General features: G+C 44.9%; 1 protein-coding gene across 4 annotated transcripts in view; it reads left to right on the top strand.

Moving 5' to 3' along the window:
- LOC146651637 (partitioning defective 3 homolog B-like) overlaps positions 1-24,962 on the top strand; it is a 235,087-nt gene that overhangs the window by 122,190 nt on the left and 87,935 nt on the right. For all 4 annotated transcript variants that reach the window (XM_085383729.1, XM_085383728.1, XM_085383730.1 and 1 more), the window contains exons 17-19: positions 873-917; positions 9,051-9,266; positions 11,171-11,399. In XM_085383729.1, the coding sequence (XP_085239855.1) occupies positions 873-917; positions 9,051-9,266; positions 11,171-11,399 (490 nt within the window). The remainder of the gene's footprint in view (positions 1-872; positions 918-9,050; positions 9,267-11,170; positions 11,400-24,962) is intronic.

Below are 24,962 nucleotides of genomic sequence, written 5' to 3'. Positions count from 1 at the left end.
CAAATGATGAACGCCTCCCTCGCTCACCGCCGTCCCTGTCGCTCCATCTCTGACACCTTTCCTTCTCTTTGCAGTAAACTTTGTTGGCTTTCGCTCGCATCCTTTTCCCTGTGAATTCAACCAAAACTTCATTTCTTCAGCTTCGAAGGCTGAATTTGAGTTTTATAATCATTATAAAAGTAGGCGACCGGCCTCCTGTGTGTGTGGTAACACAACACCGTGTGCATCACATGGGTGAGCCCCCCGCTGCCGGGGAATGCGGTGCAGATCGTGTCAGAGGCAGGCAGTTTGGCGGCACGCTTCAGGCTTGGTTTTCATTAGAAAACTATTTGCTCAGAGAAGCCGTGTCACTGTGTTTGATGCAGCTCTGCTCATCAGCTTCTTGGCTTCAGAATAGAGGGAGAAAAAGCAAGAGGGGGACCGAGACGGAGGCAGAAAGCGTAGGACGAATTAACAGCGAGAATGTTGATCAAAGGAGGGAAAGAAAGAGGAGCGACGGGCTGGATGGACGGGTGTAACTGAAGAGAAAAGAAAACAGTGAAGTCGAGACACGAGCGGCAAAAGGGCAGAAGGTGAAGGGACACATGGGGGTCAGAGGGAAGAAGACAGAAAGGGAGGGGAGATGACAAATGAAGTGAGAGCAAGGGAGGAAGGGAAATGACTTAGCAGTAGCAGCGAAGCCGACCCGACATCACAGGAAGCAGAGCGGCTGCCCCGCCGTCGTGTAAAATGAGACAGAAAACACAATATTGGTTTAAAGAGCGACGGTGAGAGCAGAGAGCGGCAACGTCAGAAAGTAGAAGTACAATAAAAACAAGCATTTTGGCGAGACAGGCGTGTTTGTATGTTAACATCAGTTTCTTGTGTTTCAGTGGCAGATGAGAACAATGTTGGATCCCTGGCCGGAAGCAATGCAGGTGAGCCAAACTCCCAAACACTCCTGTATGATCCGTGTCGCACACACATGCAACACATTTCAGAAACAGTAAATTAGCCACAATAAATGAGAAACTGCGGTGTACACAGCAAACATATACATGCTGGACACTTTGAAGGTTTTTCTGGAGACAAATGGAAACAAAATTTGATAAAAAACCAAGAAAGAAGAGCAAGGCCTCACCTCACAGACGAGACCGATATAAGGGAGGAAGCAGTCATGTAATAGGAAAGCTGAAGTGCGGGCGGGCAGAGATGCACGATGCTTCAAAAGCTTTCACCACAGCAGCCGACGAGCGTGTTTTTAAAAGTTTTCATCGGAAACTTTTCTCTTTCTCTTGCCTTGAAGTCTCCAGCATTACGTTTGCGGCCTCTTCAGCATTAAGAGCACTCGTCGTTGCACTCTGAGTCTGCCTTTATCCTCCTCACTCAGTCCAGCACTTCTCCCACTTCATACGTGCTGGTACAGACTTTTATTTGTTAGCTCCATAACAATAAGCATGAGAGACAAGTTATGGAAACAGAGATTTAACAGTAATTTTATTAGATTTGGACCATAATGAGATAAAGATGCCGTGTCTGTTCCTCTTTCCATCATTCTGGTAAAATGATGAGGAAAACACACTTTTCCCTTCGGTTTCTCGTCTTTGGTTTGGAGCTGAGCGAGTGCCGGATCCAGAAAATGTGAGTAAGCAGACGAGGAAAGAGGGCGTGATGAGGACTGAACGTAAAAATGCAAAGGTGTGGACAAAAGTCCCAAACAAAGCTCTGTCAGCTTAAATCAACAGTGTTGATGATTGTGGACTGTTACCAGGGGGGAAGACTCGAGTGTTAATAATAGTGTTTATATTCTGGTACTCGCTGACTACGACTGACAGATTGTAATTCAGGATTAAACTGTGGCCAGATTTACTTGTTTGTGCTCGGTCAGTCTGTATTTTCTTCGCTCTGCTGCACTGCCGGCTGCTGCCAGTTTTGAAGGTCCTGCAGGATAATAATAATAACAATAGTGATGATAATGCGTGCTCTGTCCGGTAACTCAGGGATGTTTTCTTTACTGGACTCCTGGATATCTGACATGTCGTATACCTCACCTCATGGTTTCAGGCCTGTTGAATGTCCAGTAAAGACACTTTATCTGGTTGGTTTCCAGATTATTTTCCCAAGGCCCGTTACACATTCCCCGTACCTGTTTCCTGTCAGCGTGTTTATAAGGCTGCACAGCCCAGAGAGCTGTTAAAGAGAGTGTGTGCCTGGCAAGCGCGACAGCCCACTTTCCTCTTCTTTAATCCAGTTTATAACTGAAATGCTTCCAGCAGCTCCACGATAGGCTGTCAGGACAGCTGCACGGACTTCGGAGGAGGGAGAGCGTGGAGTGGGATGGGGTGGGGTCCTGGGAAATGAGCAGTTTAAAGACAATGACTTCTGGGAATGTTGTTTACACTTCCAGCGATGGTCTTTCCCTCCACAAAGCCAAAGAAATCTCCGGACAACGACATCACACGTTCACCCACACACACGCGTGAAAGCTGTCGCCGTCATGGTGACAGTATTGTAATGGAAAGTCCCCATCATCCTGTGGAAAATGTGAACTTCATGTTATATTATAGTTCTGCTGAATTTGAGAGGCAAAGCGATGGAAATAGGCGACCGCGTTACAGACCGTGCGTGTGCATGTATGGAAACTTTCCCTTTAAAAGTGAGTGCGTGCACGTCTTTGTGGCTAAATGAAAATCCCACGTGTGGAGGCTGCAGATGAGCGAACGGTCTTCAGGAAAATTTTCAGAAATTCTTGCGATAAATAAACACAGAAAAGCCCCGCTTTCACATTCTGACAAATCGTGTCGGGGTTTGTGGTCAGACGTGTTTGACGTCTTTGTGGCGGCATTGAGAAATAGGAGCTCCGTCATTCTGGTAATGAATCAAACGAGCTGTGGAAGAGGAAACGCCGACAGAAGAGATGCTCCCAAGTAAACTCCACGAAGATTACTCGAGTCATTATTGGCTGCACTTGCATAATCAGAGCACATTAGCTCGTATGGTTCAGTAGTGCAGACTCATCCTTTAACCGCTGTGAGAAGGACGACGGAGTCAAACACACAAACTGCTGACAGGACGTAAGCGGCTGCAGCTGTGCTCCTTTCGCTGTGCCGAGCCTCGGGTGATGAAGGCGGCCTCGAGCTGTGTTTGTGAGCCTGCGTGCAACAGTGCACGGGAGCTGTTTCCATGTGAAAGTCAATTGTGGGGAATAAACAAGCTCCAGAATCGAGAACATTTCCATCCACGCGCACAAACGCCCTCAGTTGTTTCTCGAATATGCGCGAGTCCTTAATACAGATGCTTCCTTAAGAAGTGGGAAAGAAAAGGTCTCGTGTGTTTATACTCACTCGTGTGAGGGTTTTTTCCGCCTGCAGCAAACATGTCTTAAACTGCCAAATTTCTTGTATGCCTTTGTTGCAGTTTTATGTCTTTGTATTGCCGAGTTTTGCTTCCTCCACCCACCAGCAGCCCTCGCTCACTCACTTTCTTGCCAACGCCATTCAGGCTTAGAGGCTGGCAAACAGGCAGAGGAGCTTAGGACGGACAGCATCTCTCTGAAAGTGTGTGTGTGTCGGGGGCCAGAGTGATGCTGAGGGACCCCGGTGCAGTCCATTGTCTGAATCGCTCCCCGGTGAAACTTTGACTTTGACAGCAGTCGCACGCTGACAACACTTTGCCAATTTGCGTCTTCAGAGAGCCGCATCTCTCTGGATCCCCTTCTGTCTCCTTTGTCTCTTCCTTCCTCTCTTCCTTCCTTTGTTTCCAGTCTCTCTGGCTCTCCCAGACTTTGCTTTGGATTTAACCTGAAAGCCACCTTGTTAGGCTGATGTGGATTGATGGATTAATTTGTCGCAGGGAGAGCAGCTCAATTTGTGTCTCGTGTCAGCGTGGCTGCGTGCACGCGTGCAGATCGCGCTCGATGCCGCCTCGCATTAGCTCCTACCGGCTGTTATTAGAAGCAGTGACTGCTTTTCCATCATTCTGTGTTTTAACTCTCTTTGTGTGCACTCTTGGCTCTGCGCCCGTATACCTAATGACCTTTGACCCCTCTCCGTCTCCCCCAGTAAGCCAATAAAAGTAAGCAGTAATCGGGAGATGGTCAGAGCTGTCGCTTCTCGCTGGTTTGGCCATTCGTCCTTTCCAGGCTTTACAGGATGATAGCTGACGTGTGCTGCGCTGATGTTGTATGATGCATGAGACGCTGCACGTCGAGGTGGAGGCCAATGTTTAAGATTTCCATCTTTTAGCAAACCGAAGCGAGAATCTATGAGCCTCCACAGCTCGTGCATTAATGAGTGAAAAATAGATTCTCTTCTCCAAACAGCTCGTGCACATGGATCTCAGATGAAGGAGTCATTATCCTGCAGAAACGACACATTAGCTCTTGTTGGCAGCGAGGCCGGCGACCATCTGGTTTTTGGGGCGGCGCTCGTGGAAGTCCTCCGTGCTGCATATTTGCATTATCGTTTCTTTCGGTCAATTATTACAGCGTCGCCTTTCAGTCCAGCTGCATCTGCGTTAAGCTCTGTGGGAATCTGAAATAAATACTGAGACGTGAGATTGACGATGATGTCACGTGTTTGTACGGCTTATGATGCCCGTTCAATTATTACAGGCCCTGCGGGATCGGAAAACCTCATTTCGTCGGCCGGGATCTGTGAACTGCTCTGCACACATGTAATAAACAGGAAACGGTTGCTTACACAAACCAGACTGTTTCACACACACTCTTAGAGATGCTTCGTGTAGCCTGCACACCTCACCCTTTAGATCATTTTATTTTGAGGAGGAATTTTTAATTAAGCGTGTGTGTCTTCTCTAACGCGCATGCCGGGGCCGGGTGGTATTTGTGCTGTGATGTAATGCTTTTCTCCCCCCGATGGGACAGTGGGAGAAGCTGGATATTGTCTTTTTCCATGGAAAAGTGGAGCACGGAAATGGAGCTGCATTTCCTTATTGGAGCGTCCAAAGAGTGCTTGGGTTCATCAGAAGTTGGGGCTGTTGTTGGGTCTGCTGGCTTTGTTGCCGCTGCCTGCTGCTAAGCTGCTCCTTAGTGTAATTTTGACTTTGAAAGTAGCCCACTGCCTTCCTGCCAACAAAATAGCCTTGGGATAGCTTGGCATTCTCTGTCTTTGTGCTCTGTTTTTAATTTTTTATTTATATATTTTTTGTTTTTCCTCTCTCTCTCCCGTTGTCACTTCCATCCTTCCTTTTTCATTCCCAGGCCTGCTGTCTTTGTTTCTTTCTTCTTTTCTCCTCTGTTTTTCTCTGCCAACCCCCACCTTCCTCCTCCTCCTCTGCCTCCAACCATTTTGATATTCTTGTCTTACTTGTGATCCCCCCCCACACACACCCCTCGCTCTCTCTCACTCTCTAAAAGCAGCTTAATTCTATCATCTTACAGTTGGACAGCAGTAATTACATTTATGACACAAATCCTGCTACTCAAAGCAAAAAATGTTTGTGAGAGCTTGTGTGTGTGTTAGCTATATATCCTTATAAGTGATTGTGTGTGTGTGTGTGTGTGTGTGTGTGTGTGTGTGTGTGTGTGTGTGTGTGTGTGTGTGTGTGTGTGTGTGTGTGTGTGTGTGTGTGTGTTCCCTGATTACCCAGCCAAACACCACAAAGCTATTTATAAAACTTCAGCTCATCCAACTACCGAGTGTTTTGCAAACAGTTTTTGGACTCGGAGGTCAGCCTGTGTTTTATTAGCTTCCTTGTTCCTGTTTTGCTTTTTGAATTCTAGCAAATAACACATGCTTTATCATATATATGCAGTTAAGTCCATACGTATTAGGACAGCAGCAGCATTTTTGTAGTCTTGTCTCTGTCCAGTCATTTCAGGATGTTTTCTCGTTGTTTCATTGTTTAAACACAGACGTGATCTGGAGCTGATCAGGTTGCTGGAACTTTCAGGATGAGGTCCAAAGAGGTGTTGATGCAAATGAACGAGGCCACCATCAACCTGAAAAAACACAATAAAAAAGTGGAAAAGTCAACAATCTGCTACATTCTTAAACATCACCATCAAGTTTAATTGATCTAAATTTAATTCAGTTTTATTTACATGGCGCCAAATCACAACAACAGTCGCCTCAAGGTGCTTTATATTGGAAGGTAGACCCTACAATTATACATACAGAGAAAAACCCAACAATCATACGACCCCCTACGAGCAAGCACTTTGGCGACAGTGGGAAGGAAGCCTAATCTTAAAAGTAGAGATAGTGTCTGTCTCCTGAATCCAAACTGGAAGCTGGTTCCACAGAAGAGGGGCCTGAAAACTGAAGGCTCTGCCTCCCATTCTACTTTTAAATACTCTAGGAACAACAAGTAGGCCTGCAGAGCGAAGTGCTCTAATAGGGTGATATGGTACTACAAGGTCATTAAGATAAGATGGGGCCTGATTATTTAAGACCTTGTATGTGAGGAGCAGGATTTTGAATTCTGGATTTAACAGGAAGCCAAAACAGGAGAAATCTGCTCTCTTTCTAGTCCCTGTCAGGACTCTTGCTGCAGCATTTTGGATTAGCTGAAGGCTTTTCAGGGAGTTTTTAGGACTTCCTGATAATAATGAATTACAGTCGTCCAGCCTGGAAGTAATAAAAGCATGAACTAGTTTTTCAGCGTCACTCTGAGACAGGATATTTCTAACTTTAGAGATGACTATAACATCTAGTTCTTTTACTGCATCTACTTAAAGTTATCAGGTGAAAGTGGTGCATGGGGGGTTTCTTCTATCACGCAGCAGCTCAACAACTGAAAACTTGTATTTAAAATGATTTTGTTTGTTTGTTTTTCTTTGTTTAAAGGCAGAGTACACGTAGCTTCAGCCCGTTAGCCGCAGCACACGGTCCTGTTGAGCTTCTGGAAGTCATAAACTATGTAATCATACTGTCAAAACAAATACAGATGCTTCTGTCGCAGCGTTACAGTTACACAGCTAACACCCTGTCATACTCCACGGCATATATGAAAATGCAAATCAAGAAAAATGAGTCACCCGATGTAAATAAGATTTGGGAGTTCAGCAGGGACTAATGAGCTGAGACGGTAAATCATGTGCTAAATGCTAACAGCACATAAAACTTTTCATAGTTTCGGTGTCGTAACAAAAGGTTGTTGGACCACAGCTGGAAGGGAACTGGTCTGTCTGCAGAGTAGACACTGACTGGGTTATATTTGCTTTTCTTAAACTGGTTCTAGTGGTTTTTTGTAGGTTTGGCTTTGATGTTCGCAAGGAAAAGGATGTTTTGCTGATGGCTCACGTAAATCTAGTGTTTCTCATTAAAAAAGTAAACCTGAAAGAATTTAATTTGAGTTTCAGTCTCAGTTTTATGACTTTTGTTGGAACATTATTGTTTAATTGTTTCATCGGTTCAGCTGTTCGGCTGTCGCTCCTGGGTTGATCCAGTCTGGAGTAATCACCTGGCGCTGTGGTGATTCAGTGTGCCTCTGAATGTCATGTGGGCAGTGTTTATGGATGTGAGTCTGACATGTTGTGGCCTTTGCCCGTCTCCTCTCTGAGCGGACCACTTACATTATGCATGTGCACACGTTCATTGTGAGTTATTACTCGTTGTGTGTTTGTGTGCGTTTGGTTAATGGTTGTTTAAATAGATGTGGAAGTCGCCTCCTCAGTCCTCGGTCATCTCCTGTGCAGTGAGCACGCGCGTGTGCACGCACGCACAAACAGCAGCAGCGTGTATAGGGAATCATTAGCTAAAGTGATGCAAGTTTAGCTATCATGAATCACAGTGGCATCATATCGACAGGCCACGGCCAGCAAGGAATCCGGAGTGTGTGTGTGTGTGTGTGTGTGTGTGTGTGTGTGTGTGTGTGTGTGTGTGTGTGTGTGTGTGTGTGTGTGTGTGCATGTAAGGATTACCAGTATTTTGAGCTGGCAGCTAGCCCAGCCTTCCTCCCTTCTTCCTCATTTTTCTCTGTCCTCCTCTCTGCCACCGGGGTTTCCCATGATGATATCCTCTGGAGGAAACTTAATTTGCTCCCTCCCAGTCATCTTTCCTCCTCCCCATCTTGTGTCTTCTCTGTTTTAGGTGGCACAGAGTGACACTTGCATTACCTCTTCTCCCTCTTTTGTTTAATAAACAGCAATCCTCTGAAGTGGTGGAGACATCACAGCGGGGCCCGAGGCTGAACCCGGTCCGGATGCTTTTAACTTGGGTTTGTGCAGCACATAGCAGCAGTTGCTAGGTTGCCTGCAAAACGCCAAGAGTGCAAGCTTTGCTGTTTCTCCAAATGTAGACTTTGTGTGCTTGAAACGTGAGGCTCTAACACACATCTGATGTCTCTCTCCCTCCTATGAATACTTGTCTTCTCATCCATCGTTCTCCTCTTCATCATGCTTCCTGCTAGATCCCTCCCTCCCTCAGTAATATCTCTCACAGCATACTCGTGATGATGGATGGAGATCTCGGGACGGTGAAGCAGACTTCCCATCCATCACAGACTCAACAACAGGATAGTTAACTGCATCGCTTTTTTATTGGCACTTCTCTCTGGAGTTCAGCCGTAGCCTGGCGGGTCTGGCTTTGGTCCTCGTGTCTCCTTCAGGGTTTTAATCTGATCACGGAAAGGTGCAGCAGCGATAAAGCTTTTTTCGATCGCCACACCTGGGCAAAGGTGTCTCTTTCCTACCGTATATGTGCAGGTCTTCTGTGGCACTGAAACCAGGAGCAGAGCGACAGTATCTACATCGCGGACGTGCAGTGAAATTCTTCAGATTTGGCACCAAAGTTTAAAGATGATCTAATCAGAATTTGCCGATCAAAATTGAACATGTTTTTGGTCAGAAATTAAGATGTTTATTATCAGAAATTCTTCAGAGATGCTTTCTGACCCTTTGAACTTAATGCAGTAAAGCAAAGGGAGATGTGATACTTCAAACTAATCTAAGCTGTCTACTGCGGTTTCATATTCAAAACCACTGTGTGCTGCCAAGCCTGTAGCTTTCTGTGCTGTCAGTCTCACCTTCAATGATCAAATGCAACCTGACTGACTGTCAGGAGGAGACACCTGCAACATGCTAATATTAGTTCCTTTTCCCCCCACAGCATCATCAAGCCCCGTGGAGCTCGGCCCCACCCTGGGCCTGAAGAAGTCCAGTTCCCTGGAGAGCCTCCAGACGGCCATGTTGGAGGTCAACAGAAAGAACGAACTCCTCCCGTTCCACCGCCCTCGCCCAAATATGGTGAGGGGAAGAGGCTGCAACGAGAGCTTCAGAGCAGCTATCGATAAATCCTACGACGGGCCGGCTGAAGATGATGACGGTAAGCGGGAGAGAGAGACGCGTGTCTGCGATAGGCTGACGATGCATTGTCATTCATTTGTCTACACATCACATGTTGCTGCGTTAGAATGTCAGATTTGTATCTGCAGCTCGGTCCGATTGGTGACATTTATCTTCACCACGTTCACGGGGAGTTTTCTAACGCAGTGATTGATGCCCGCTCAACTTACCGCCGTGCGCTAGGTGTTCCCCAATTACACTTTCTCAAGTAAAGTGTGACAGGGGCTTTGCAACAAGCACCTTATGCCTCCAAATATCAGCACATATTCAACTCCCAGCTGTGTTATTAGCAGCCAAGTCTTATCAGTCACCACCAGAGTAATGAGTCGGCTTGTTTCAGATCACTACACTCACACAGGATAGGACTAATAGGGCATTTCAACACACACACACGCCGCGGCCACATCTGTCACTATCCTTCTAAATATTCAACACTTTCAGAGCTGCAGTTAATCGACAGAGAGCACTGAATCTGTCTTTCGTTTCTCTGCTGTGTGCTTCTCTTTGTCTGTTGTCGTCACTTTTTGCTTGGGTTTAAATCATGTAAATGCTTATCGAGCGCTGCCTGTGAGAGGTGAGTTTGCACTCTTTAGCCTGGACCTGCGTTTGTTAGAAAGGCAAACACTGGTAATATTTTGACAGTCCAAACGAAGCAGTTAATGTGCAGCAGATGCATTGTGTGGGTTCCTGAGCTGAGTCCAGCTAATACCACAGGAGAACAGCGTGTCACAGTTTCGAATCTATTCACTTGTGATGAGTCAGTGCCTTTGAGGCCGTTCTTCAGCTGGGATGGATTACTCTCAATACTTTTTCTTATTTCTGTTTAATTTGGATCATTTCTTTATTTCTTTGGCGCAGAAAAGATGAAAAAATCCCGACTTTATGCTGACATGTGACGAGTCTCTGGCATCGACCTGCTTTGAAGCAAATATTCTGATTGTTGCTTCAACCTGTTGTTGTGATATTTGCACATTTTCTGAAACACTAAAATTCTGTGAACAAGCCTCACAGGAAAAATAAAAACCCACATATGTGCACAATTATCACAGCAACAAAAACTCTAGTGAGATCATGTCTGCTGCCATTGTGGAGCATGATGCTGTGGGTCTGCAGCAACACAAACACACACACACACACACACACACACATTTCCATCCTCCCGGAAGACGGTCTTTGTAATTAATGCTGAAGTGAATACCCAAATAAAATTAAGCCCCATTTGAAGTCATAAATTTAGTTTGGTTAGCTTATGAAATCTGACAAGGAGTCTATAATTTCTGCATGTTTGTGTGTTTGTGTGTTTGTGTTGCGTCTCAGACCTCCAGTCTGTCAAAGAACCAATGAGGCGTCACGGTTTACTCTGTGAAGAGCAAATCAACTCTCTGTAAAGCTGATAAGTGCACTGTGGAGAAAAATGTAAACTCTGTCTGACACTTTGCACGAGTCGTTTTTATTTGTGCACATTGTTGCTTAATGCGTTTGTTTTTTTTGGCCTTGACCCTCTTTGTGACGTGCTGTGTGAGCACCAGGCTCAAACTTGTAGGTGAACGTGCAAGAAAACGACCGTGCAAACAGTTTGTACTCACACAGCGGCATCGGCTAAACGTGGAAAAGTCACCAGCATCACTGACTGACTGGTCGGGTCACACCCCCAGAACAGTGCGTTGTTTTTTTGTGTAGTTTATTATCAATAAACAACATTTCACAGACATCACCTGCAGTCATCGTACTTAAAGCTGCCTTTGGTGGTCTCTCCTGCACAGCAATTCTTCAGGTCAGGTTGATGATTCAGATGTTTATGTTTTATTGAATTAAATCCAAAGTAGTTGTTTTTGCTACTTTGTTTCATCCTCCTTATATCGTTCTTCTCTTTTTCCCCTCCAGATGATGGTACCGAGCCCAGTTCAGGTCGGGACACGCCTGCGAGTAGTTCCTCTCGGCAGGGAGTTGGTGACCAGGCTGAAGAAAAAGGCAAAAAAGAGAAGAAAAAGAAGGCAAAAACAAAGAAGAAAGAAAAGAGCAAGGTGAAGGGGAAAGAGAAGGAGAAGAAGAAGACCGAGGAGCCCGAGGAGACGGAAAAGAAGAGCAAGAAAATCGGCTTCGGTCTGCTGAGGTGAGGGATTTTAAAACGAGTGCTAGCATTAGCTTCACTTTATTGTGTCTTTGTAATAAAATACAAACTTTGAGCAGAGATGCACCACAGCAGACTAAAGATTCAGTTTAAACAGACGTTATAAAAGCCAGAAACCCTGCTGTCCCCACGGCCGACCCCACGGCCGACCACACGGCACATATCAAAGCTTTGAAATCATTTCTCACAGAGCGGTGATTTCCAAAACCAACATCAAAGCGTTTATTAGACCAACGTATTTGTTTTAACGTGTCACCAGCTTCAGTTTCACATTATTCACACCATCCAGACTTCAGTGGAAACATGGTGGTGCTGGTCTGGCAGTCTGCTCCGCTTTGCTGAGCCTCACTCAGTGAAGTTTAGTGTGTTTGCTGAGACGAGAGTGGAATTTGTGTCTTTCTCATTTGCACTTTTAGATATCAGCGTTTTTTACTGTTTGCTGATCACTTTTTCGTCACCGATAAGCAGTCCTGAACTTTTCTGCTGCTGCTGGATGTTCTCTGTCCTCTCAGAGCCCACGAACCACCAGCTGCACAGGATCAGGTCAGCTTTTGTATCATTGCAAGGAGCAGAGTTCACTAGGCCGTCACCTTTTCTTTGTTTCTTGTCAGAAAACCCGACGTGCATCATCAAATATGTTTACATCCCACCTGCGTTCGTACCGTGTCGGACAAAACATGAACACTGAGCTCTTTTTTTGTGCCTTCGTGAATCGCTGTCACGTGCTGCAGGGCACAAAGACCGCTCTGAGACCGGTGCCCACATTTTCCTTAAGAGGCCTGAAATTTTCACTCAGAACTATTTTGTATGATTAAGACTGCACCTCTCAGCGTGACTATAACATACGTAGCATGAATGAGGCAAAGTGTTTCAATGAACAATTTACTATACTTTCCACCTTCACTGCTGCCTACTATCAGTGTTTTTCCCCACTGTGGTTCTGAAGTGGGATTTCACATGACTATTACACAGATACAGATCTTCAGATAAACAGCAACGTGCAATTTGATCTGCAAAATAGAGCCGCAGCCTTTCAAAATACACTCACAAAAGCAGTCTGTGTGAACTGGGACACAGAAAAGCACATTTTATTTTATCACAATGATTGTATCTCCAAATTGCATGTTATTTAAAGTGTAATATTAGGCAGTTGGACTAATATGCACTAATTTTGTGTAATCGAATAGGTTTAATTCTTTTTCTTTGAAAGTTCTTTCACCTTTCCCCCGATCTCCCTTCAGCCGGCTTTGTTTCTCCCATTCTTGCACCATTTAATCATTAGGAAATAAACCTTTATGATGTGGAGATAGAGCCCGTTTTATTGTGTTAAAATTCTATCTTTGTTATTCAGTGGACTGTGTAAATGGCTAATCTAAGCCTGTTAATAATTATGTCAGATGTTTTTTATTCTTCGCTAAGTGTGACCGAGTGTGAGGATGACTAACGGAGCGCTGTGTCCTGTGTGGTTTACCTTTACAGGAGCTACCTGTCTGCCTCCTCCGTTTATCCTTAGTTGAGCTGAGCTGTGCGTACGTTAATGCCGCCATCCTCCAGCCCTCAAAACACAAAGAGACCTTGTAACACAGAACTAAGTTCCTGATAACTGAGCAGAGATGAGCAGCTCTGAGTTTGATGAAAAGTTGACCTTAATCAGCTTTGCGTGCGTTTTATTGTCAGCTGTGTTTGTCAGTAGTAAAACTGAAGGTCTGTGATTCACTCTGGTATTTCTCTGTTCTCTGGAGGGACTTTGTTGTTGAGTTTTCAGACAAATTAAATATTGCGATATTTGAGGATTGTGAATAAAGCTGCAGTCCAAGATCAGATAACAGGAAGTGTGTGTGCGCAGAAAGTGAGAAAAAGGGTCCTTTTAGAATTCAACTTTATTGTCATTGCACATGCACAGGTACAGGGCAACGAAATGCAGTTTGCATCCATCCAGAAGTGCTTTAGTGATATAGGTATATTACAATATATATTAGCAATAGTATAGATATGTGAGTATATTACAGAAATGGGTCTATTATGGTATGTTATAATGTACACGGTATGAAGTATGTTGTGAATATTCTATAACTATAAGTATGTACAGGCTGTAGTGAGTACAAGCTATGTACAGGATATGAACAGGATATAAATATGAAAAACTATACAGAATATGAAATAAATAACTTTACAGAATCTGAGATATACAGCTATACAGAAATGGGAACTATGCAAGTTGTAAACAGTTGTAGGATTAAAGATTATCGAATGTACAGAATGATTATTTACACAGAGCTATACAGTAGTGCAGTTAAGATAAGTGAGGGTGTAGATAGTTTCTACAGAGGCTATATAAAGTGCTAGTGGTTGTGAGTGGTGGTTCAGTCCATGTTATTATTGTGTGTTTGAGGGTACAGTTGTACAGGGTACTTTTCTTTGTGTGTGTGAACTGATCTTCATCATAGCCTGAGCTCGTCTTCAGGAATAGTTCTCCAGGCTTCCTGAAGGACGTTCAGAGCTTTTCTTTCAGCGTTTCTGCCGCTTGTTCAGTTTCCTGTCGAGATGATCCCACGGTAGATTAATAGCGTAGAGGTCCGGGCTGTGGGAAGGCCAATCCGTGACGGTTTTTGTTGTTTGTGTGTTGTTTACTGCACTGGCAGCGTGTTTGGAATCACTGTCATGCTGAAAAATGACGCTGTTTCCAATCACATCCTTTCCAGATGCAAGAATCTAAATCTGATGGTACTTAAAAAAAATCTAAACAGCATTTGTTTGCAGAAATAAATCAATGCTGCTCCCTGTAAGCTGCAGCATTTTATTATATTGTCACAAATATAATTGCTGCAAATGTCTTTGAAATATTTGATCGAAATATTAGTTTTGATGCTATCTTGCCCACTCTTAATGGGAACAAACAATCTGTTTTTGCAACAGGCTGCTAGTAACAAAGTGGCCAACGATCCAGTTTAAGACTGGTTCTCTGTTTCATGCAGAAACAACACAGGTTTCTCCCTCAGGTGCCTTTTCATGCTTGAATGATTCACAGATCAGTGTAAGTGGCTTAACAAAGAAACACCCAAAAACAACATTCCTCCGAAAATGTTCAGGTACAACGACTGAAACCGATGAAAGCAAAGTAAACTCTGAAAGACCCTCAGAAAGTCTGGAAACTGTAGACCACCTAACAAAGAAAACTAGAGCACAGTGTACCTCGTCTGAAGCAAACGTAAAGAAATGAGGAGAGGATCAAGACTTTTGCACAGCACTGCATGTATCTAGAAGCCTGGTGAATCTTAGCTTTGGACTTGAGATGAAGGATGTTGTTTAAACATGTTATCAAAATAACTGCTGATGTCATTAATGACAAAACGTTTGATCATCATCACTTTTGTCTGAAATCAGCAGTGGAGGTCCAACAACAACAACATACCGACTGGGTCCTAAACTCCATTACTTCAGGTCCCAAAGTCAAACGAACACTGCAGCATCACTGAGAGTTAAAAACTGTCTAAATTCTTTCATCTGTAATAAAATGATCAGCGTTGCTGCTTTACCAGGTGTAACAATTAAGTTTAACATCCAGGCATCCATGAAAACAGAATTTATTAAATTTAACAGAGTTAGAAGTTAGCAGGAAGTTAGCTCGCTAGTTAGCTAAGCATGATATAGCATGTTCTGACTGAGAGATTTCTGGAAAATTCAAACGTACAGCTCTGCTATCACTTCCAACATAAATAAGGACAGAAAACTAAACAGCAGTGACGTTTGTAGGGTTACTGAAGTTGGGCTAGCTGGTATATAATGATGTGCTACGTGATCGCTAGCGACACAGCTATGTTAGCCTAGCATAAACACAGTGAAGCTGGAGGATGAACGCTAACTTTTTTCGATAAAAGTTAACTTGAGGGTTCCTGATGGTTAGAGACAAATGCAATCACATGGCAGGATGCTGTAAAAGGACCAAACTTCAGTCAGGAGAACAACTGAGATAATATGAGGTTAGTCATTCATATAAGATAAGATAACCTTTATTTGTCCCACACGTGGGAAATTTGTTTTGTTACAGCAGAAAGTGGACAGTGCAAAGTTACATAGCAAAAATTATAAAACATTATAAGGCGTTTAATGTGCCTCATAATCCAGTGCGCCTTATGGTCCGAAAAATATGGTACATGTACTAGTATTTGATGACTTCATATAAAATACACACTGCAAACAGAGCTAAGTAACGCAGTCATAAATCATGTTTATATAAATAGTTAAACGATGACAGAATGTACCTCCTTCTTCTCTTTCCTTCTGTTGCTGGTTTTTGTGGGCACACCTCCATCACACATCACAGACTGAAGGATGTGGTTTTTCCACCTCTTTCGCTCCATCGCGTTTGTCTTTGTTTTAAGCGCCTCAGAGTTCAGCGACGGTTACAGCGATACCTTCTGCTTGTGTTCATCCACCTCTCTTCCTCTTGTCTGCCACTCTGTTTGATTACGGTTTGGACAGCCTACGCCGCACACCCGAGAACATCTCCAGTTTAATCTAAGTGAGCCTCCTCTCCATCCATCCTTTTCATCTAACCCCCGGCTCTCCCATCGCATCTCGCCACAAGTGCTTTAAAACCATATAATACACCCGAGGATATTTTTAGACCTGTCCCCTACACCTCCTCGCTCATCACTGTAAGAAGGTCTTGATTAGATCCCAGTGATAATCTCAACCTTTCTCTCCTTCTCCTCTTCCTTGCCATCTTTTGCAGCGACCACCCCCACCCCCTCTCTCCATTCCCACCCCGCTAATCTTTGCATCATTCCAATTTTTCCCTCTCCGTCTGCTCTCTCCAGCTCCCGCTCTCTATCTGCATTTGATTGCATGTAATGGTGGTAGACTGAGAAGGCAAATTGGTGCTATTCAGTACAGTTCAATCTGGGGCGAGCTGCTGATTTGTCATATTCATCTAAGGGCACCTTTGATTGGCCTAATGGTCTGGAGGAGAGGCAGTATGGGATACTCTGCCTTACTGCAGCTCTCTGGTTGTACAGTAGTAAGTGTGCATGTTTGTTATAGACGGTTCGCACGTTTGAAACTTCAATTCAACCGCTGCGTTACCTCGCTGATCGTGCACTGCCTCTGAAGACGCTTACTTTACTGGATTTTGTGATTTGAATTGTTAAGTTGGATGAAGGGAGGGTTCAGCGTTGCAAGTACCTGCAGTAACGTAATTACTGTATGTCTCATTCTCATCGTTAACCCCGGCGATAACGTCCAACTCTAAATGTTTGCTTCAAATGCCCTTTAAAGTGGACAGCTGGCTCCGTCATCTGAACCGTTGCCACTTGCCAATCAGATATGCCAGTCATCTGTGTGTGTGTGTGTGTGTGTGTGTGTGTGTGTGTGTGTGTGTGTGTGTGTGTGTGTGTGCGTGCACCGTGGTAACCGGCCCACCGTCATGAATATTCATGTGCTGATAAAACACGATTGGTCACACAGTCAGATGGTTGTCATATAGTTGGCACATGGTTACTGTGAATCTTCCAGAGAGTGTGTGTGGATGCATTTGTTTTTCTGTAAAGTTGTGCGTCTTTTGTCTTTCTTGCTCAGACCTTTTAGTGTCGTGTTATTGTGCTTTATGTGTACAGAAATATAGTGTGTACACGCAGCCATAACTCTGTGCTCTGCACATAATTTACACGAGTGGAAAGTACGGTTGTTGAGCTGGTCCGTCGTCTGCGTGTGTGCGACCGGCTGTGAAAGAGAAAGGGAGAGAGACAGTCTGTACAAATGAAAATATGGCGATCTATCAGGTGTGACTGGGAGAGGACGAGGTCCACCAGAACAAAATGTAAGCGGGCGCTGCTGCTGTCACTGCATCATATTCATGTGGTTATTGATGTGTGTGTGTGCACGCTGTTCATTTTCAAATTTAAACTATGTTTATTGGAATATCTGATATATAATGGGTCTGCCTATATGAAGCACCACGTGTGTGTGTACATGTGTGTGTTTGCTGACTATCATTTATAATTATTGAAAAGGTTTCACATGAATGGCACATGTATACTTAAAGAGCTTTGAGCCTTTAGCCCATTTTTTTACCTCTCACTGATACCAGTAATTAGACTTCCCCCATATTGTCCCATTTTTTCCTCGTGGCTCCTCTCCCGCTCTCTGCGCTCTTTCCAGCTGGTCATAATGCTGCATCTCTGTTAGACTTAAAGTGCTCCATCGCTGGGACTATTAGCCCATCTCAACGGTGGGGCCCATTAGGACTGACTAGCTCCATTGTGGGCTGTGTAATGGTTGAGCTTCATGCTAGGCCTATTAGCCTGAGTCTGTGCATACTGTATGCCTGTGTGCTTTTGAATGTGTGTGTGTGGTGCTTAGATGAAAAGGTTGATGGCAGAAAATGGACTTACTTTGATGCTGCAGTCCCCATCATTTGCTGGAGATTTTCTGATTGGTGGAGCTCTGCTGTGTTTGAATTAAGCTGCCTGTAAGAGTTGCTGCTGTACAGTTGCAGCACTTAAATAGGCTGTGAAGAAATGACATGTTGGCAGTTTGATGGAGGCCGTATTTCACTCCCGATCTTAGCACAAGTCCAGCAAATGTCATTTATAAATGTATATTCAGGTTGCTTGAGTCAGGCCAGCTTCTTTCTCAGTTAACCCTCAGCCATCTTCTTCTTCTCTTCTTCTTGTCCTTAGCGGGCGACCAGCGGCGGTGGTCTGCCGCGCAACCAGTACGCTGCTGTAGGTGCCGCAGGTTCTCTTGCTTGACCAACGATTATCTTCCACGCTTTTCGATCTAAGGCGATGGTTCTTGCCTGCTCGAGGTCAAGTCGAAGGGCCTTCAAATCATCCTGGATTTGTCTCATCCATGTCTTCTTTGGTGCATTTCGATGCACCCTCCAATCGGTGGGGCGGGTCAACCAGAGTAGGCCATGGGGGTAGCGGCTCGGGTCCATTCGACAAATGTGGCCAAACCAACAGAGTCGGCGGCGCTGGATTAGGTTGCCGATCGTCAGTTGGCTGCCGCAGCTGGTGAGGATGGTGTCATTCGAATGACGGTCGCGAAGGGAAACGGCGAGAACGCATCTAAGGCAACGCATTTGGAAAACTTCGAGCTTGCTCAGGTCGTGTTTGAGCATTGTCCACGTCTCCGCACCGTAAAGTAGAATGGGCAGGATCAGGGTTCGGTAAAGGTTTGCAAATGGCTCCTAGAGGTTGCTGGCAGTTTCTGCAAAATCTGATGCCAAGTTCAATTCATGCAGACCTAAAAACCAGTCAGTAACCCCTGGTAACCAGTGGTTGTCAGGGAAAATTGCATATTCCCCATCTTTTTAGTGACTGGTTGTCGGGGGTTACAGATGGTTGAAATTGAACCACCTCATGATTGCTTTGGTTGCTGCAGTTGTCTTTAGACGACTTTTCAATTCATTCAATTCCACATTTAGACTCAGTTGCAACTTTTATTTTGCATTAAACTCGAATGCATGCATCTTAGATTCTTGCATTTTGGCTTGCAGCTTGAACAGGGGCATTGACAACAGTCTTAGTGGCCGCAGGTTTTAATTTGCTTCCAACTGTACATGAAGATAGACGCGTGCAGTAGAAATGAGATTTCAAGGCACTCGAAAATTTTGTGCATGGAAGACGACTCCAAATTCCCCAAGCAGGGGAAAAAACAGGCTTCTGACCAGACGCTGAATTTCATTGTTTCATGATTAGAGAGCACATGCTTGAAGCAGGGGAAGGACTCTGCCAATCAAACGTCTTGACAGAAAGTCATTGGGGTGTCACTGACTGATGTCATGCCTGTCAGTCATCAGAGCGTGTATGTGTATGTGCGTGCGTGCTTGTTATTGTATCGCACTTGTCAATCACCCATTCCCTCATGGATCTATTTTCCAATGATAGGAAAGGAAGGCGTGTCCTAGGAGTGGTAGAGGGAGGGAGGGAGAGAGAAAGGAAAGAATAGATGAAGTGAGAGTCACAGATGTTTGGCCTGATTTTTCTCGGTTGTCAGTGGGTTTATCGGGAAGCGCAGGTGTGTAACAGCCGCCTGAAGACTCGGCACTCCACATCTGTGTGCATGTTAATGTGTGTGGATTGTACATTGTTACGAGTGTTTTTGCTGAATAACATGTTTGCTGGATGTAAAGTCAACATAACGGCTGGTACCGTTTGCTTCCTTCTACTAAAATCTGAATATTGTAACAACTGAGTTCAATCATGAAAAAACAAATTAACCAAATTTGAGTTTAATTTCACTACCCACACCCCGATCAGTGAAGGAGACTAAAAGATCTCTAAAAGCAGCCGCAATCTAAAGAAACAGCTGTGACACAAAGTCACTGACCTCTGTCGGTCTGAAAGGGTTGCAGAGACATTTCTAAGGCTTTGTGACTTCAATGAAAGACGGTGAGAGCCGTTATCCACACGTGAAGGAAATCTGGAACCACGGTGAACCTTCTCAGCAGCAACCGGCCCACCAAAATGACTCTGAGAGCTCTTCAGCTACTCATCCAGGAGGTCACATGCCACCAACAACAACATCTAAAGAAGTGCAGGCCTCATTTGGCTCAGTTAAGGAGTTCATGATTCAACAATAAGAAATTCCAAGGAGAGAACCACTGCTGAGAACCACATCTGCCAAAAAACATCTGGATGATTCCCAAGACTGAGGACATAGAGGCTGAACTTTGTGGAAGGTTTGAGTCCTGTTACGTATGGCAGAAAACTGACTGAACATCATAGCAATGGTCAAACATGGTGGTGGTGGCGCGATAGTCTGGGGCTGCTTTGCTGTAACTGGTGTAACTGGTGTGGACTGTAACAGCAAGATAAAAGTCTTCCACCTGCTATCTTTTCTCTCTCGGTGGTTCTGTGTTTACAGTCAGGAAGTCTTCACTGGTCGTTTCTGTTTAAGCAGAAAAATCAAACTAACACACCAGATTTGTGTGAAGAGCTCACACGGAGAAGCAGAAGTTGAAAATCCACGTCTAACATAAACACGCGTATCACTTATATAGAGTAACCACCACCTGTCTTCGACAAATTAAACTAAAAGTAAGACCGAAATGACACCGCAGTCAAGCGCGAACAGTCTTTCTCGCCATCTGCCGTGATGACATGTGCCGTAAAGTTTTTGAAACATCGACGGTGTTGCCACAGTGTTTTACTGTCTGTGTACTCTACCCACTGTGGGCGTCTCTCTTTTTTAATGAAGCTTGGGATTAAAGTGAGACGGGGCCGTTTACTGTAATAAGCAGACCGTAAGTACGCACATATTCCCAAAGATGCAGTTCCCGTCTTGGTCAGACTTTTAGGCTTTTCCCTACACAGACGGGAGCTTTAGGAAAACCGGCTGTAGAGCAAACTTTCTCACATGTAAATGAGGAGCCATACACTTTCCATACAGACTGAGGTGTTACTTCCTGAATATTCATGAGCTATCGTTCTGTTCCCACTAATGACACAACAAGAGGTGATTTATTCGTCCTAACTGGCTGTTAATCAGCTGCTAATCTTACTCTGACATTTCTTGTGAAACAATGTTTCTCAGGCGATATCATCAGAACTTGTACATTTTAAAATCTCATCAGGCTGTGTGTTTAGTTTAGTTTAGTTTAGTTTAGTTTAGTTTAGTTTAGTTTAGTAGGACCCCCATTAGCTCATGCAGTATCAGTAGCTACTCTTCCTCGGGTCTGACGAACTTTTTATGAAAATAAAAAAAACTTTCATCCATGAAAGACAAAAAAAGGCTCATAAACAACAAAACAACACAATTAAAACCAACAGCTCGATTAATCATACATTAATTGTTACAAATAAACATCTATAGGATTCACAGCAGCTCATTTGCTTTTTAAATGATTAACTCCGTCCCAGGGACCGACGTGCTCGTCACATAAAACGTCCAAAACGTAACAAAAAATAACCAATTCTAGTTGTTGTGATAATTCCTGAGATCAAAAACGGTGGAAGTGAACTCCGTGCCACCGTCATTGCTTTATACTGCATTGGATGAGTTGATGTCAATTCTAGAAAAATAACATTTTGCTATAAAGAATTTCTGCTGCTTTTGCTGTGATGATTTTTCTAATAAAGTTAATTAATCCTGCCTTTTACACTTAACACACTTTAGAACTGAACAACTGTGTGTGTGTGTGTGTGTGTGTGTGTGTGTGTGTGTGTGTGTGTGTGTGTGTGTGTGTGTGTGTGTGTGTGTGTGTGTGTCTGTTTGATTTTACATTTTAAATCCACTTTTACGTGGTTTCAATTCATCAAATAGAAAAATGATCCAAATGTGTTTTTAAGTATCAAATAAATGAAGCGCATGAAGAAGAAAAACTGGAAAAGTGTAGTCTCACCTGTGAGACCTTTCTACGTCTGTGCACAGTGATTACATGCAGGCAGTGGTTTGTGATTTAACTGATTATCTTCGTTGGACAAAAGGCGTTTAACAAAAGAGAAGATGAAAGGAGAGACGTCGACGGGTTGTTGAACGAAAGATTGAAAGAAACAAAAATGAGTTTTATTTTTACCCATTGTTCAACAAAGCGGCGTTTAGAGGGACAAAATCAAAGCATGCCAGTTTGTCTCCAGTTTATTTATGTGTTAGTTAACTTTTCTTACCGTGTGTGCGCGTGCACGACAAATACACTCTGCAGGAGTGTTGATTCAGAAACCCTACGTGCTCAGGCAGAAGGTAGTGGTAGCCGGCCATTCTGGCTACCGAGGGAATTTACAGCAGTGATTATTACGGCTGTTTACATTCCCCCACAAGCCGACACTGACCGTGCACTCAGGGAACTGTACAGCGCGATCAGCAGCGAGGAAACCGCACACCCAGAGGCAGCGTTTATCACAGCCGGAGACTTTAATAAGGGAAACCTGAAGAAAGTCTCACCAAAACTCCATCAACACATCCTTTTCAACACACGTGGAAACCGGCAACTCGACCACTGTTACACCTCTTTCCGGGATGCGTACAAAGCCCTCCCCCGCGCCCCATTCGGCCAATCAGATCACTGCTCCATCCTGCTCCTGCCCGCCTACAGGCAGAAGCTGAAACAGGAAGCTCCAACCCGGAGGGCGGTGCACTGTTGGACGGACCAATCGGAGTCTGCGCTGCGGGACTGTTTTGATCACGCGGACTGGGAAATGTTTCACGTGGCCGCCAGAGACATTGATGAATACACAGACTCAGTCTGTGGATTTATCAGGAAATGCGTGGAAGATGTCGTCCCATCCAGAACAGTCAAATCCTTCCCAAATCAAAAACCCTGGATTAACGGAGATGTTCGCGCGGCACTGGCGGCACGGAACACCGCCTTTGCCTCCGCGAACACATCGGACTACAAACACGCACATTACCAACTCCGGAAGACGATCAAAGCAGCCAAACGTGAGTACAGGGACAGGGTGGAGCAACAGTTTGACAACCCTCGGAGTATGTGGCAGGGACTAAACACGATCACAGACTTTAGAGGGAAACCCAGCACACCGCAGACCACGGCCTCTCTGTGTGAGGATCTAAACGTATTCTACGCTAGATTCGACACAGCGAACACCACGAGACCGGACAGTGTGCGCACCGCGGATGACGTCAGTGCGCACACTGTGTCTGAGGAGGATGTGCGGAAGTGCTTCAGGAAGGTGAACGCGCGCAAAGCTACTGGTCCGGACGGGATTCCCGGCCGCGTCCTCAGGTCATGCGCGGCTCAGCTGGCTGGAGTGTTCACGCACATCTTCAACCTTTCCCTCTCTCTGTCTGTAGTCCCAGCCTGCTTCAAAATGGCCACCGTCGTCCCTGTACCCAAATCCTCCACCATCTCCTCATTGAACGACTGGCGACCTGTAGCCCTGACCCCCATCATAAGCAAATGCTTCGAGAAGCTGGTCAGGGACTTCATCTGCTCTGCACTACCCGACTCACTGGACCCTCTACAGTTTGCATACCGCCACAACAGGTCCACTGATGATGCCATAGCCCTGACACTACACACTGCCCTGTCACACCTGGAGAAGAGAGACACGTATGTGAGGATGCTGTTTGTAGATTACAGCTCAGCATTCAATACCATCGTTCCCTCGAAGCTGGACAGGAAACTGCAGGATCTAGGACTGAGCAGCTCCCTCTGCAGCTGGATCCTTAGCTTCCTGTCTGACAGACGCCAGGTGGTCAGACTGGGCAGCATCACCTCATCCCCCATCACACTGAACACTGGTGCTCCACAGGGGTGTGTACTGAGCCCTCTCCTGTACTCACTCTACACCTACGACTGCACAGCCACTAACAGCTCCAACATCATTGTGAAGTTTGCGGACGACACTACAGTGGTGGGTCTTATCACCAACGGTGATGAGACGGCTTACAGGGAGGAGGTCAGCGCCCTGACCCACTGGTGTCAAGACAACCATCTCACCCTCAACGTTGCAAAGACAAAGGAGTTGATAGTGGACTTCCGGAGGTGCAGAGAAGTACACACCCCCATCACCATCAACGGCGCTGCTGTGGAGAGAGTGAGCAGCTTCCGGTTCCTTGGCGTACACCTGGCTGAGGATCTTACGTGGTCAGTACACACAAACAAAACAGTGAAGAAGGCCCAGCAGCGCCTCTTCTTTCTCAGGAGACTGAAAAGATTCGGCATGAGCCCCCGCATCCTCAGGACCTTCTATCGCTGTGCCATTGAGAGCATCCTCACTGGATGCATCACCACCTGGTATGGCAACAGCACCGCCTACAACTGCAAAGCTCTCCAGCGAGTAGTGCGGTGCTCTGAACGGATAATTGGAGGTGAGCTTCCCTCCCTCCAAGACATCTACAGGAAGCGCTGCCTGAGGAAAGCGGGGAGGATCATCAAGGACTCCAGTCACCCCAGCCATAAACTGTTCAGACTGCTTCCATCAGGAAGGAGGTTCTGCAGCATCCGGTCCCGTACCAGCAGACTGAGAGACAGCTTCTTCCACCAGGCCATCAGACTGCTGAACACGTCATAGACACCTCAGCTTCACTACTGGAACTTCAACATTATGCACTCCACACTGTATATAAATGCCACTTGTTTTGCACATATTCAACTCTGTATATTTTATATATTTTATTATTATTATTATTATTATTATTATTATTATTATTATTATTTTATTTTATTTTCTTACTATTTAATTTGTAAAAATGTGTATACACACACACACACACACACACACACACACACGCACACACACACACACACACACACACACGTAGGAAAATATTTAGTATACACATCCAGAAATGCATACACTATTATATATTGTACATATATTTATTAGTTTCAGGTTGGCCATTCTTGTATTTTGCTCGTTTGTGTTGTTGTGTTTGCACATCTCTGTTGCTTGTGGGGCTCGCACACAAGAATTTCACTCGCATGTGCTGTGCCAGTGTGCCTGCACATGTGATGTGACAATAAAAGTGATTTGATTTGATTTGATTTAGTGGCAGGAGATAGGACTTTACTAAGAATGAATCTTTGTTCAACTGTGTGTTGCAGGATGGGAGAGTGGGCTTAATTAAGCTGTGTGT

Source organism: Rhamphochromis longiceps, linkage group LG16, assembly GCF_057381845.1.
Source record: "Rhamphochromis longiceps isolate RC_006_pf linkage group LG16, R_longiceps_female_GT1.1, whole genome shotgun sequence".
Taxonomy (NCBI): domain Eukaryota; kingdom Metazoa; phylum Chordata; class Actinopteri; order Cichliformes; family Cichlidae; genus Rhamphochromis; species Rhamphochromis longiceps.
This window is presented reverse-complemented; position numbering and strand designations above follow the sequence as displayed.